This window comes from Crocodylus porosus, unplaced genomic scaffold, assembly GCF_001723895.1.
Source record: "Crocodylus porosus isolate Cpor-Errol unplaced genomic scaffold, CroPor_comp1, whole genome shotgun sequence".
Lineage (NCBI taxonomy): Eukaryota > Metazoa > Chordata > Crocodylia > Crocodylidae > Crocodylus > Crocodylus porosus.
The window spans coordinates 22,080,385-22,095,199 of record NW_017728909.1 but is presented as its reverse complement, the minus strand read 5'-3'; the positions used below and the strand labels follow the sequence as shown (position 1 = coordinate 22,095,199).

Below are 14,815 nucleotides of genomic sequence, written 5' to 3'. Positions count from 1 at the left end.
CAGTCAGACATGTCAAGCTCAGTCACACCAGGCACTACCACGCATCATGGCATGCACATCTCGTATTCGACACGCAGGGCTCAAAAGTGCAGAGCAGGGGTAGGGACAGGCCAGTAGCAAAGAGGCTATTGGTTTTCAGGACACACTTTACATTCCCACAAATCCAATCTCAAGCTCCCGGGGAGCCCGCAGGCAGGACACAGACCCCTGCGGCACACAACCCGCGCCTTTTCTCTCTGTAGGGTGCAAGCATTTCCTAAGAGCTGGGTTCTGCAGGGATCTACAAGGGACAGCCTCTGGAACAGGCTTCAGAGCACGGGTAAGATGACTTCAAAAAGCAAGGCAAGTTTGCAGCTGGCTAATGTTGTTATGGCAACAACATTAGTCTGAACATACCCTTATCAGGAAGAACGTCCTCATTAGCGGTAAACCTAATACCTTTCCCGTCATGCACTGAGCCATGAATTCAAAAGCCAAGAAGCAAGCAGGATAAAGAGAGAAGAGTGTGAATTACAATCCAATTAGCTGTGACACTTCGACAAATACAAGTCATATATTCTAGCTCTTGACAAACTACCCCAGAGAGCCACCGCACCAGCCCGGGCTTCGGGACGCAATGCCGTTTCTGAAAGCAGGAGGGTCTGTTGAGGTTAAGAGCAGACACGGCACGGGCTGCCGCCCCGACTAAGCCGTGCGCGCCGAGCGGCTGGCGGCTTCGCGCCAAGCAAGCTTTTGCAGTCAGAAGCGGCTGGAAATAAGGGGTGGCTTGGAAACTGCCATGCCTGGCTTTCCAGAGCTCTGACAGGGGACGCAGCCCCCCAGCTCGATTGTTGTGCAGCCCTCCTCCCCTGTGAGCCTGTGCCCGAATGCGGGGGGGAGCCCTCGAGGAGAGCTGAAAAGCCCACGTCAGCCCCCGTGTTCCCAGCCCCTCCAAACCACTCCGCTGCCTGCAGTCATCTCTATGGGTTGTCAGCCCTGTTGTCTTCACAGCGCCCCAGCAGCCACATGTGAACTGAGGCCAAATAGGACCAGGGGATTCACTTCAGAGCCCCTTTAACACCGCTCCCGAGAGCCGGTCTGCAGAGGACGTAGTTCATACACATCTTCCCTAAGCCTAAAGGCTCCCGGCACAGAGAACTCCCTACAGTACAGAGGAGCGGTCCTGGGGTCCGCCCTGTCCAGACCTCTGCCCCCAAAGTGACCTGGCACTGGGGGGTTTCAGGGAAGGAGACCTCTGAGCCAGGCAGTTAGGAGATAAACCTCATCTATCCCTTAAAGCGAGGGCACCTTACGGCCTGGAGCAGGAGCAGCGCTACCCCTTTCACGTGTCTTTTTTTAAATCCATCTTGTAACTGCCTGGGCTGTTCTTACTCTGCTTCAGAAACACTGTCGTCTTGCGCGGGGCATCAGCACCTCAAGCCAAAGCGTCCCGCATCCAATTCCCTCTCCCCCATGTTGCATTTGCCACTTCTGTGATTTCAGGGCTCGCGTCACTCCAAGCCGCTGCAGCTTGGCCCGAGCGAGCCTGGAACGGCGATGCCATCGCTGTCCCACGCCCTGCCGCAATCAGGCGGCGCACAGGCTGCAAAGGCTGCTTTAATTTGGGGTGCTGACTCATCACCCATGTTGCTAGCCTGGGACCTGCTTTTGTCATGACACATGCACGTGCATGGGGATCGATGAAAAAAAACAACCCTCAGTCTGGCCACTGGAGGTTTCTGTTCTCCAAAAGACCCCGTGGAAGGAACTTGAATAGGGAACAGCTGTGCTGAGCCCATCTGGCCGCTGGATGTCATTGTTGAGCTGCAGGAAGACAGCTACGGCAGGGCGCGCTCAGCCCTGACTTCGGGAACTGTTCACGTGCTGGACCTCAAAAGCATGGAGGGGTCTGTGCTACATGTGGGTGTGTTTCACTCCCAGGGAAAGCGGTAACAGACACTTTACCCAACTTTGAAGGGATTCTCACTTCTGTCTCTTGGTAGCCACGTTCCTCTGAGAGAGAGGAGTGGATAAAGTCTGTCAAAAAAATTTGGACTGGACTTCCTGCACAGCAGAGGGAGGTGAACATGGCCAGGGGTCCTATACACCACTCTGGGACCTGCAGCATAGACCTATCATGTGCAAAACCCTGCCGGGGCCAAAGCTTTAACACCATGGTGCAGAGAGGACCCACTCTCAGTGTGCATTTAGTGACCTCCAAACTCAGGCCTTGAACATACGGGCTTCACCTAACCTGGCATTTGCTACACAGGCCTGCATCGGTGTCACAAAGCTGCAGAGTGGTGCAAAGATGACCCTTGGCAGCTTAGCAAGCGATTGCGTTAGAGATGCATCTTCTCCTCCAACACTAAAGATCTGGGAGCACCAAGTACATGGGTTTCCTACACTGGCTCTGCACAAACAGTTTCAGCTGCGTTAATCTGGTAAGGAAAGGTTCCTTTTAAGGGTCCCATACAGCTTGGTGACTCCCAGCCTTGCCATCAAGCTAGTCAGGACTGGCTGGATTGCTTCAGACCAGCCTGTGACCCAGGTGGTGGCGAGTGCCTGTGGCGATACCTGGCTAGATTCACGCCCACAGCACAGAGCTGGCACTCCAAGTTTCCCTTCCCCATGGCCACTCCTCAGCAGCAATGCAGACAGCTTGGCTGTGAAGTGAGCAGCAGGCAAGAAAACCTCCAAGATTTACATTTTTTGCATCTTTCTCTTCCCTCAAAGCATACATGTTGAGCAGGAATCCCCCCAACAAAGAGGCACGCCGAAGCTGCCGGAAGTGCTACCGCCAACCGCTCTGCTCACACCAGCAGTGCAAGACCTGGCAATCAGCAAGACGCTGGTTGACCCGGCATCAACCGCACTGACAACACGCAGAAGCCTCACCCTGAGCCGTCTGAGTCTGGACAAAGGTTTTGATGAGCGTGTCTGTAGTCTGCGTGTAGAGGGATAGGGCGTAGCGCAGCGATTGCAGGTCTGGGCTCTTCTCCAAGAAGGTTTTCTTCAAACCGTTCCCACCAGCATGGAAGTATTGCTAAGAGCAAAAAGGAGAAGCAACAAGGTCAAAAAGACCTGCCCCCAGCAACAGAGGGACCGCAGCCGGGCTGCTTGGCCCGGAGCATGGACAGAGCCCAAACTTTCCCAAAGCAGCTTCTGCAGCAGCATCCAAGTCCTTAGCTTGGGGACAGCCAACCCACTGCACACGTGTCACGAGTGGCGTGGGCAGCCTGTGCGTGTGGCATACGGCACATCACAGAGGGTTAGGGAGCACAGCAGCAGACTGGGCAGGAAAGGAGATTGGAGGGGCGCTCGGGAACGGCAAGGGGCTTCATTGGTATGAAGCCTGCCAAAAAGGCTGGCTGTCCTTGCCTGAGCGCAGCAGCTGCACAGACTGCCGTTAGCAATGAGGCGTTAGCTCCTGACGCTAGGGCTGCACAAGACCTTCCAAGAGGCCGATGCAATGGATTCGGCAGCACTGAACCACCTCCGCGCCGCCTTCTGCCTAACAGCATGTGGGCGCTGCTGGCAGCTACTCATACATGGGCCATGTGCTGGGCAGTGTCGAGAGGAAGCCTCACTTACCTTGATGGTGTCCAGAGCAAGGTCCAGAACTACACACTGCTTTGGAGTGAGACTTCTGGTTTCCTCCCTCCCCATGTGGTCCTGAAAAACAACAGCCAGATTTATGAAACAACATAGTGCTGCAAGGTAAGAGGGAGAGCGGTCCCCCAGACAGCCAGTCACATTAGAGGCATGTGGGGACTGTCGTGCCCAGGCCCTGCCATCTCCAAAAGGTGGATGGAGTCTCTAATGGCAGAGTCCTCCTTTGTTAATCTTGCTTTTAAAATGCTTTCTCCATTTCTGTTATGCAAAAGCAGCAGTGAAGATTAAATGAAAAGTGACAGTTTCATTTTAATCCAAGCTTTTTTCTCTGCAGCCTTGTCTCCAATGAGAAATCTTGAGAGGTTTGTCGTGCTTCTCACTCACGAGTTACACAAAAAAAATCCATATGATCACAAGCCAAACCTTCAGCTCACAGACCACAAACAGGACAGGACAACTGGACTGCCCATGCTGCATCTTTCATACCCCTCAATGGCACGGGCCATTGCTTCATCACGGCAGGTCCAGCAGCACAACCTGCTGCAGGGAAAGCAATGCACTGCAGGGCCTAGACTCTTAGGGGTGGAAACCTTCAACCCTCAGTGTGGAGCCCACACCGCATTCAAGGGCTTGACAGGACTAATTATCATGTGGGCTGACAAGCGACAGGTCCCACTGAAAACTGGGCAGCTACCGGGTCCTCCCCATATTGGGAGGGGGAGGAAATTGGGTCTTGTTTGTAAAGGGAAAACTTCCAGGCTTTGCCTACGTGCCTGGCTCCAGCTTTAGTGTTTATGCAATTAAAGCATTTAATTGGTTTGCCCTTTAACAGATTCCCAGTCTCTGGCTCGCCCCATCACAGAGCGCCCCGGTGCCGGGGAACAGCAGGGCGAGGCCGCGCGGCACTCTCTTCTCCGGGCAAGTTGCAGACGGTCTTCAGCTGGCGTCGCTGGTTATTTATTTGAACTCAGAGGCACACTGCTTCCCTTTGGGGAGCATGGACTCTCCTTCTGCCGCTGTTACGAGCGGGGAGTAGCTCAACTGGAGCTGATGCGGCTTTGCGCTCCAGCACGCAGACGACGAAACATTTTCTGTCTCTGCGCAGCCATCTCAAACTAAGCGTGCCCTTCATCTCGAGCCCCAGGCACCCCTCCTCTGTCTGTACTGCCCAGACAGGGCTGGATTTCTGCTGGAAGGATGCCTACTTCTGCTTCTCGGACGGTGGGTCCATTCCCCACGCTTTTGAGTCCAACCTGGGAGGCTGACACTCCTATCCGCTGAACTTGTGACACTCTCCTCTTCTTGCTGTCTGAGCTACTGAGACTGACCCAGGCTGCCTTGTCATTTGGGGCTGTTCTCAGTGGGGGCAGATGACAGGACAAGGAGCAATGGGCTCAAGCTGCAGCAAGGGAAGTTGAGGTTGGATAATAGGAAAAACTCTCAAGAAGAGAGCAGTGAAGCACTGGACCAGGCTCCCCAGAGAGGTGGTGCAGTCTCCATCCTTGGAGGTGTTTAAGATGAAGCTTTATCTGGGATGATGTAGTTGGGGCTGGTCCGGCTCTGAGCAGGGGGTCGCACTAGATGTAACCTCCACAGGTCCCTTCAACCCTCATTTTCTATGAGTCTGTGATTAAACATGTCACTCTGCAGATGGTCTTATTCGGCATAAACTCCATGGAAGTACTATGGATTCAAGAGCTCTGCCGTCGATGCTCAAAAAGTAACCCGAGGCTGTCGCTCCCCAGGCACCTGCCTTCTTTTATCCCCACCATTGTGGCCATTTCAGAGGGGGAGCAGTGGAGCCTAGTAATTGCAGGCCGTGTCCCATGAGCCAAGAGCGTTTCGTAGACATCAAACCAGTAAGAGTAATCCCATCATTTCGAGCAAGAACAGTTGTGCTGTTGATTAAGTCTTGATTTCATTAACAACACAATCAACTGTTGAGTTTACTATTAAAGTTAAGGGCTGATGAGATTTTAATTTTGTCATAGACTTACTACTTGCATTATTCACTGTTAGCCAAGATTCCCCTCGTTTAGTTAAGCAGCAAGAGTTTTTTGCGATATCTTTTATTGGACCAACTGTATAGTTGGGAGAGATGTTTGAGTTGTCAGCTGAGTTTCAGTTAGCTTGTTCGCTAATTTGCTGGAGAACCCACACACAGTTTCATAGCTGTTAGGGGCTGAAAGGGACCTTATAGATCATCGGGTCCAGGTATATTGAACCAGTTTCCCTTTCCAAACAAACAGCAAGGAGGGTCACCAGCCCCCAATGGTTAAATTAATCTCAGGGGATCACTACAGAAGCCACTTAGCTTCACTTTTGAATGCACATCTTGGCACTTCAGTTTAGATCCAGCCAATGTGCTGCAGAGGACAACGTTGTGACCTGAGTTCGTGGAGAAGGAGAGACATGCCATGTGCCATGCCACCTCTTGTCAAGCAGGTCTCTGGAGCTCAGCTGCTGCTTGTCTGCTGGAAACCTGCAACCAAAGCTACCGAGGACTTGGCTTCTTGCACAGCTGAGATGCAAGCGCAGGAACCAGAGCTCTGAACTCAGGCGGCTGAAAGACCCTTGAACATCACCACGGCTGTGAGGACAAGCGCAGACTCTGCTGGAGACGAGAAACAGCAGCACAGCCTCGACCCATGAATGTCTCGTGTCCAGATGCATGCAATGCAGGCGCAAGACAAGGCCTGCATGTTGCAGCTCCTCACGTATGCAACTGGTCTGTAGAAAAGTTCAGCTGCACAGAGCAGGACCCATCCTGCACGAGGCGTCTCCCTCTTCAAATCATTCTCGTCGTGACCAGGGGATTACTGCTCGACTGACTCATTGTGAGGCACCATCAGCAAGGTGCCATCAAAGCACATCAGCACGGCCTTCATCCTAAATGCCAGCTTCTGTCTACAGAGAGCCCACGCAGTGGGACTTGATGGACGGGAGCTCTGCTCCAGAAGCCGAGCGCCCACTTCGGAAACGATTCCTTCATCAATAACTAATGCTCCAATCGCATCCACTTACCCCAGATGCCGATTACAACTAGAAAAGAGGTCAGAGGAGCATTTGCAATTTCCGTCGCACACCGTGTAGGCAGGGAAATTGGCTAAATCCTCCGTGTTCTTTGCTTTTTTCATTTTAAAATGAATTCCTGACTGTTCACCTATTTGCAGTGAATCATTAGGCTCCTGATTAAATACGCAATACAACTGAAACACACAAGTCTCAGTGCTCAGATTAGCAGCAAAAATTCTACAGTGCACACACTACACACACGCACGCTGCCCGGCACAGACAGGGAGACGCACAGGACGCATGCTATGCACTATCACGTTTACATGCTTATGTACAGGGACATAACTGCAAGCCACACACAACATCGATACCTTCAGCTTTGACAAGTGTCCCAGTTCCTTGGCAGCACTGAAAATCAACTGGGTACCCTATGATTGCAAGGAGGGAGACAGAGGAGTGGGGGAGAAAAAGGGAGAGAGAGGTTATCAATAAAAATTGGGAGCATGTAAAGCAAAAGCAGATGCAAAAAATCAAGCCGGTCCATTGATGAAATAAAGCGGTTCAGGTCATGGCAGGTTTCTCTCTTTTTTGTCTATTTATCTATACAACCCAGCTGAATGGGCACATGTGTGAAAGCACTGTGCAGGTTTAACCTCAAGCTCTCCTTTACAATTACAGGCAGACCTAGGGATCGATGAGCACAGCACTGTTGGGAGGCTGAGACCACAGCTATAACCTTTTGGTAGATGGGCAGCAAGGTGCAAGAGTCAGCTGCATGCAGAGCGGACACCAAGAGCTGACTTGCTCCATTCTCAGTGTTTGCAGACAGACTATGACTAGCGTAATACATATTTCAACAGTCCCTTGTGCACGAGAATGAAAGGGCTGCCACCCAGACATCCCCGCTCCCTGAATTATGGTTGACGGATGCTCTGTGAGCAATGAGGAGACAAGCAAGCAAGCCGACGGCCAGCCAGGCAGACCGCAGGACAGGGAGGTTTTGCAAGTGTGTCCTGTGGCTGTGAGAGGCAAAGGTGTCGTTCCTTTTCCTGTCGCAGCATCTTCCCATTTTCGTGTCTCACTGCTGCCTTAGTATCCATGGCCAACACGAGACTAGCAAGGTTTGTAGCCACCAAACACCCTCCTAAGAGTCTTTTGTAGAGTGCTTGAAGGTGGTGGTTTAACTTTCATCCCCTCCCTTTTCCCTTCCTCTGCTCCTACCTTTGACTGTCGCACAGGCTCTGTGGAAAATCTGACGGGTCCAGCCTGCCTCGCTCCCAAATAGCTCTTCCCTTGGGAGCTTCTGCTTTCCAACAAGCTCTTTCAAGCTAACTCGACCAGGCTGTGAGGCTGGTCGCCAGAGGCTAGAAGTGTCTGCCCTTCTCTGATCAAGGGTCACCTCCTGCTCAGCAAGGCCTCAGATGCATCAGGACAGATATCCCGAAAGAGCAGGCAAGAGGCTCCTGGCTCACGATGACTGGAAGCAACAGCTAAAAGGGACTATTTAATCTGTGAAAAAGTAATGCTCATAACGAGCACCAGACATGAGTCTGAAAGGGCCAAGGGGGTTTCAACTGGGCACAGGCCTGAAGGAGCTTCCACTAGATGACAGACAAATGCAGAGGCCAGCGCCTGGCTCAGGCCGTCCCCCAAACATGCTGCTTACGGGAGGGCTCGGTAGCAGGCAGAGCCTGTGGGGAAGGGTTGTTTCGGGGATTTCCAAACACCGCTGGCTGTTTCCCTTTCCTACCTGCCCCTTCCCCTTGCCTGCCTCCCTCCCTCCCGCAGGTCACCGAAGCCAAACGCCCTACGTTTTCTGTAACGCAAGTAAATCGGAGCGAGCACGAACAAGAGCACATGCTGAAACCGATGCCTGCTGCCAGCCAGGCCAGTCGGTTCGTCTTCTATGCCCCATCCCCTGATGGTGTCTTTAGAGTTTAAATCTCCCAGAAGCAGGAGCTGGGCCTGTCTGCATGTGGAGGATGCCCAGCATGGGAGACTGGGGCTTGAGTGGGCTCCCCGGGTTTTACTGCCGTGTCCTCATTCATTTTGCCAGGATTAAAGCAGAATCATGTCCACTGGGCTATTGCCCCTGTTGCTAACTCACGCAACAGAGGCGCAGATGCTGAGACTGTACTTTTCCCTTCCAAGGGAAAGCACAGACTAATGAGGAGAGGCCAAGGGACCTGGGCTGGTTGAGTCTGCAGAAGAAAAGACGGAGGGGGATCAAATAGCAGCCTTCACCTCCCTGCAGGGGGGCTGCTAAGAGGATGGACCTGGGCTGTCCTCAGTGGGGCTGCAACGTTATGAGCATTTGGCATCTTCCACGCATCCCGACTGTCCAGTCCAGGGACTCTGGACCTCTCTGGTGCATACAACATGCAAGAGAGCAGCCTCCGCCTTGCACTTAGTATGCTCCGTGATGCATCAGGTATTTTATATTTAACTGTGCCATGTCCTACATTACTCAGCCTGAAAGACACGACTCGGTGACTCAGACTGACTGATATCGCCTTGAGTGATTCCTTCCAGAGCTATCATTTGGCGTTCGGTTTTTCCTCACCTCTTTGCGCTTGTTAAAATGAACCCGATGCAGAATGGGAGGCTTTAATGGGCTTAGTAGCCAACAGCTGCTGTTTGAACAGATTAAATTCAGGCTCCTAGAGAAATGACTGAGGGCTGCATACCTGTACAGGCCACTGCCAGAAATAGGGTCACATGCGAATCGCGTGGATACTGCTAAAATGACGACCTCCTCCCAAACAAAAATCCTGCCCACAACATTCCAGGCAGAGCATGTGCATGCAAAGGATCAGGGCCCCAGGCAAGGTCTGCAGCTCTCACACGTGGCTACACTGAAGGTTCTTGTGCAAACCATAAATGCCGCACCAGTCATGGGGTCCTGCGCAAGACTGGTTGTTTTTTGCAGAAATCACAGACAATGACAGCTGGAAGGGAGCTCAGGAGGTCACATCCAGTCCAGCCCCCTGCTCCAAGCAGGACCAGCCCCAGCTACACCATCCCAACAAAGGCTTTGTCTACCCGGGTCTTCAAAAACTCCAAGGATGGAGACTGCACCATCTCACCACCCTTCTAGTAAGTAAGTTTTTCCTAATATCCAACCTCAACTTCCCTTGCTGCAACTGGAGCCCATTGCTCCTTGTCCTGTCGTCTGCCCCCACTGAGACCAGCCCAGCTCCCTCCTCTCTGCAGCCCCCCAGCAGGGAGGTGGAGGCTGCTATTCGCCTCAGTCTTCTCTTCTGCAGAGTCAATCAGCCCAGTGCTCTCAGCCTTTCCCCACCAGTCCTGTCCCCCAGCCACACAACCATTTTTATTGCCCTTTGCCGGACTCTCTCCAACTTGTCCACATCCTTTCTGTAGTGGGGGCCACAGCTGGACACAGGACTCCAGATGTGCCTCACCTGTGTCGAACAGAGGGGAAGAATCACTGCCCTCGATCTGCTGGCACCGCTCCTACCGATGCAGCCCAGGATGCCGGTAGCCTTTGCCAACAGCGTGCCCTTGTTGCGAAGACGGCACTTTCATTTTTGCACTTAGGTTCTCACAGAGTCCGTATGTACCAAGCCAGGGAGAAGAGCACAGCCCTTCTCTCAATGCAGGTTACAAGACATTTTAAATGGGATTTAAATATTAATCCCTGGCTGTTGGGTACCTTCATCCTCCTGTGGTATTTTCAATTGGCGTTTGAACGCCATGAGCCAGACAAGGCACGTCATGTTCGTGCTGCAGGCTCCTAAATAGGGCAGGTCTGTAACACTCAGCAATACCCAGTGACTCAATCTGCTTGGCAGAACAAAGCAGCTCAGCTACCTCCTCTGGTCTTTCTTCCCCGCTATGAACCACTTCCATCAATCAATACCGATCTCCATCAGCACATGTGCAAGCACAACATGGCTTTGCTGTTGCAAAGGGCTCGTCATTGATGAGGGCTGCCTAATGAAATCCTCTGCACAGCGCCTGCCCCTGCCCTCCGCCACTCGTGTAAGCAGGGTGCTCCAGCTGCCCCCAAGCCCCCCCAGAGCTCACCTGGACCACGTGCATCGCCCCAGGCTCAGTGAAACCTCCCGAACAAGCTGGTAGACAAACAGCTGCACAACCCACCCACCTGTCGCAGCCCTTACGTCTACCAGCCCACTCCTAGCACCTGATTAAGCAGGTTGTTGCTTACCAAGTCTTGTGCTTCGCTGAACCAGTCAGTCTCCAAGGTGCCACCCTGCTGTGCCTCTCGCCTGACTTTGGACTGATATAGCTAACTACCTCACAGCTTTACCCCTGGCACCCTTTGCTGCCTCTCACGGAGGATGCAAAGCTTCTTCCAGATAATTTCCCAGAACAGAAATGATTATGGCAACTCAGAGGGAAGTGGGGGTGGGAAAGAGGCAAAGGCCCTGACAGACAGCATTTCCATCAGAGTGGTGGATGATGCAGATTTAAGGCTCAATAACATTCCCAGTATTTTATAAAGATGCTGCCTTCCTCACCGCGCCTTCGGCAAACCCACAAGACGTCTCTAGCTCATTTCATGAAAGCTTTACAATCTCCAATCAGGATTTAACTGGCCTAAAAAAAGAAAAGAAAAGAAAACCTACCCCTATTCAGGGGAGGATCCCCAGGTCCGGTCATCTCAGAACTGAAGTGGAAGGAAGCATGTCAATTCATAGATTTCATAGACATGAGGGCTGGAAGGGACCTCGGGAGATCATCGAGTCCAGCCCCCCGCCCAAAGGGCAGGAAGTCAGCTGGGGTCATAGGATCCCAGCAAGATGAGCATCCGATTTGCTCTTGAAGGTGTTCAGTGTAGGTGCTTGAATTCACCTCCTGGGAGACTGCATCCAAACTTAATAGTCCTACAGACTGATTAGATCCAGCGAAGCGAGCTACTGATGCAGCAGTTTTGTCATGAAGAATCCTTCATTTGTTTCTAAGACACATGTGAAGTGCCCCAATCCCACTGGTTCAGCGTGCTTCGAATTGGGAGTGCTTCAGGACCTGGACCGCCGGGCAGCCCCCGCCAGAGCACTCCCCAAATCAGGGCAGCAGCGGTGTGCTCCCCAGCCAGGGGCACGGCAGGGAGGCATCAGTCCTGCAGTGCCGCTCGCCTGCCGTCATGGAAGAGGAGCGCTACGGGACCACGCAACCCCTTGTTGGGGTCTGCAAAAGGAGGCCGATGTTTCAAAAACGTCCCTCGTTTTTTAAAAGCTTTGGCCATTTTTGAAGCACTTCTTCAGCGATACACGCCTGCACGGTCACGGTTTGGAGCATCTCAATAGGTATCCGCCCAGGGCCTTAGCGACACTAATTCAGGGCTGTGGCAGCTTACACAGCATATGTGCCGCAGCAGGTGCCTCCAACGCCCGGATCTGACCACCATTAGATTTGATCGCCCGCGGCAGCGCGTGCGCCTCCTCGGGAGGCTTTACTAGCTAACAATAGCAGCTGCTAGCTAATAGAATCAGGTTAAAAATCATTAAGATCAAAGGATTTTTTTTCAAGTGACTTGCTCCAGCAAACAAGGGCAAGCTGGGCTCTGGACTGGGAGAGGAAAACAAAAGAAAGAGGGAAACCTTTCATACATACTTGGACTCCTCTCTCATTTGGAAGGGGCTCTGCAAGGGACCTGGACAGCGCAGCATCCTTTTTAAAAGGGCACAAATGCTAGTTTAGATTATCTGGCTTGAAGCAGAACAAGCTGCCTCCCCACACGTGTTTACAGAGGCAGACTGGGACTTCTGCGACCTTTGCAAGTGCTGGAGAAAGGATGCATCTAATAGCCAGAGGGTGCTGGCAGCCTTCTTGCTGGCCCCATCTTCTGCTGACCACGAAAGCGGTGCTGGCATGCACTCCAGGGGAGAGGAAACTGGAAATGGACAGGTACAACCACAGCCTGAAGCTGGGAGAGCCTGAAGCTTGCGTCTAACTCAGGATCACACTCTTATTGAGCCAAGAGTCGTCTCTCCAGGGCAGAAAAGGAAACGTTGCAAGGGCGCGTATCAATGGAGCGTGCTCCACCTGTCCACTACGGAGCGAACAGCAGGGCAAAGCAAGCAGAGATCTCGGAGGAGGGGTCCGTGCTTCAGTCCCACATCTTTCGACTGGCCCAATCACCTCTGAACCAAAGGCAGAGGCTCAGCCTCCTGCGGGACAGGAGAAAAGAGCGCGTGCATCAAGCGGTGGTATGAAAACATGATGAATTCAGCAACCTGAAAACACTGAATCCCTGAAACTCATCCACCCACTCATGCAAGAGAGACTGGGGCTTTAATTAAAGCACTGATCTCTAGTTAAAGCGGCAAGGTGTGCACGGCTCGCTGAATTACTGCGGCTCGCATAGCCATTGATCTCCAAATCCAGGGAAATTCAATCCCCACCGGCTTCTGAGCCAGCGATTTGAGTGAATTATTAGGACACCTGCCGCTGCCTCTTGTCCTCAAGGTGCAGAAGCGACACGATTGCTGTGATGCCATTACAGCCAAAATGGGCTGGAGCGGCCCAGCCAGCCTTGTCACAAAGAGCCACGCTCTGCCATAATCCTGCAGACGCAGCAAGGAACAAAAGGAGAAACACTTCCAGGTTTCTCCTCCTGCACAATGCAGCACAGCGTGAATTTGGATAGGACCTCGAGGCAGAGAAGGTGCGAGCGTGACCCCATCCCTGCACAACACCCAACAGCTAGGTGTGCTTCAGAGATTTCAGGACAGGGACTTCAGTTTGCTTGGGCTCAGGGTGACAGCCTCCATTAAAAGCCTTTTCCATTTTTATCAAAGGTAGAAAGAGAATGAAAAACATCGAAAGCACTTGAAACAAAATGCAAGGCAAGGCTTTCTTTTTGACACCAGGAGCCCTTATTTCATTAGCTGGTAGCAGCAGAGATGTTACAGGGAAGCTCCCCTGTGACCCTCCTTTAGATAGTATAAAAGATGGCAATAAAACTGCAGCGTTTGGGGGGAAGAGGGAGAGGGTTTGTTAAGGTGGGCTGGAGCAGCTGCCAGTCTTGCCCCTGCTCTCCTGAAAGCAAACAAGGTGAACAGACAATGGGATGGGGAAAACCAGCAACGGGGAAAAGGTGCAGCTTGTCTGAGATGCTGAGTCTCAGCCTCAGACACGTGGCCACAGCACGAGCCTTGCCAGGCACTCGGAGACCTGGCAAACCTGTAGCACAATCACAGGTAAAATCCAGACCAAAGGTAAAATGCCGGCCTCACTGGAGCCATTTTCATCCCCAGTGCTGTGAGTCTTGGCCAGCCAAGCCAGACGCTTACTGAACAGCTGCCAAAAGAGAAGGCAGGCAGCAGGGATGGGAAAGGACACGCGCATATAAGAAACAGGAGGGACTCGTCTCGCCTCCCAAGGGCCGCTCACGGTTTGGTGGATGCTAGCGGAGGAGCTCATGCCTTCAGTTTGCTCCCTGGCCTGGTCTGATTGGGATGATGAAGGACTTAGCAAGCTATGGTGGGTCCCAGGTGGCAATGGAAGTGATGGCTGTGCTTACAGGGCTTGCTTCCTGCATCTTATCTGCCCTCACCCACCCCACGTCCCATTGCTAAGGACCCCAAAGGGGCTGATGAATGATTAAGAATGATGACCTGAAAGGCCCCTTCCAGTCCTACAAGTTCAGACCCCGTTGCATGCAGGCATCTGGTTTCCATATGAATATATATACCAACTCTCTAGCTGCCACCCGAGAAAAAACCCTACTGCGTGTCACCAGGAAAGAGCAAGAGAGAAGGACACTGCCAATGCCAGGCTATTGCAGTGGCAGGAAATCCATTAGGTTAAAACCTGCTTGGAAGATGCTAGCGTGAAGGTCCCGTCAGACCAACCTGGTGGCCTTCTATGACAAGATCACCAAATCCTTAGACACAGGGATAGCAGTGGACAGTCTTCCTGGATTTCCGGAAGGCCTCGACACTGTCTCTCACCCCGTTCTCATTAAGAAACTGGGGGCTGTGGTGTCGACACCCCCACAGTCAGACGTGTCACCGACTGGCGGGAGGGCCGCACCCAGAGAGCGGTGGTGGATGGGTCCTTCTCAACCTGGAGGGACGTGGGCAGTGGGGGTCTGCAGGGCTCGGTCCTCGGGCCCGCACTGTTCAACATCTTCATCAGCGACTTGGACGAGGGGGTAACAAGCACCCTGCTCGCTTTTGCTGATGACACTAAGATGTGGGGGATGTGGGCACGCTAG

General features: G+C 52.7%; 1 protein-coding gene across 4 annotated transcripts in view; it reads right to left on the bottom strand.

Annotated features, from left to right (window-relative positions):
• UNC13B (unc-13 homolog B) overlaps positions 1–14,815 on the bottom strand; it is a 315,070-nt gene that overhangs the window by 8,938 nt on the left and 291,317 nt on the right. For 3 of the 4 annotated variants that reach the window (XM_019531900.1, XM_019531901.1, XM_019531898.1), the window contains 3 exons: positions 6,981–7,037; positions 3,574–3,654; positions 2,878–3,025 (listed from right to left, as the gene is read on the bottom strand). In XM_019531900.1, the coding sequence (XP_019387445.1) occupies positions 2,878–3,025; positions 3,574–3,654; positions 6,981–7,037 (286 nt within the window). The remainder of the gene's footprint in view (positions 1–2,877; positions 3,026–3,573; positions 3,655–6,980; positions 7,038–14,815) is intronic. The other variant, XM_019531899.1, reaches the window with a different exon arrangement.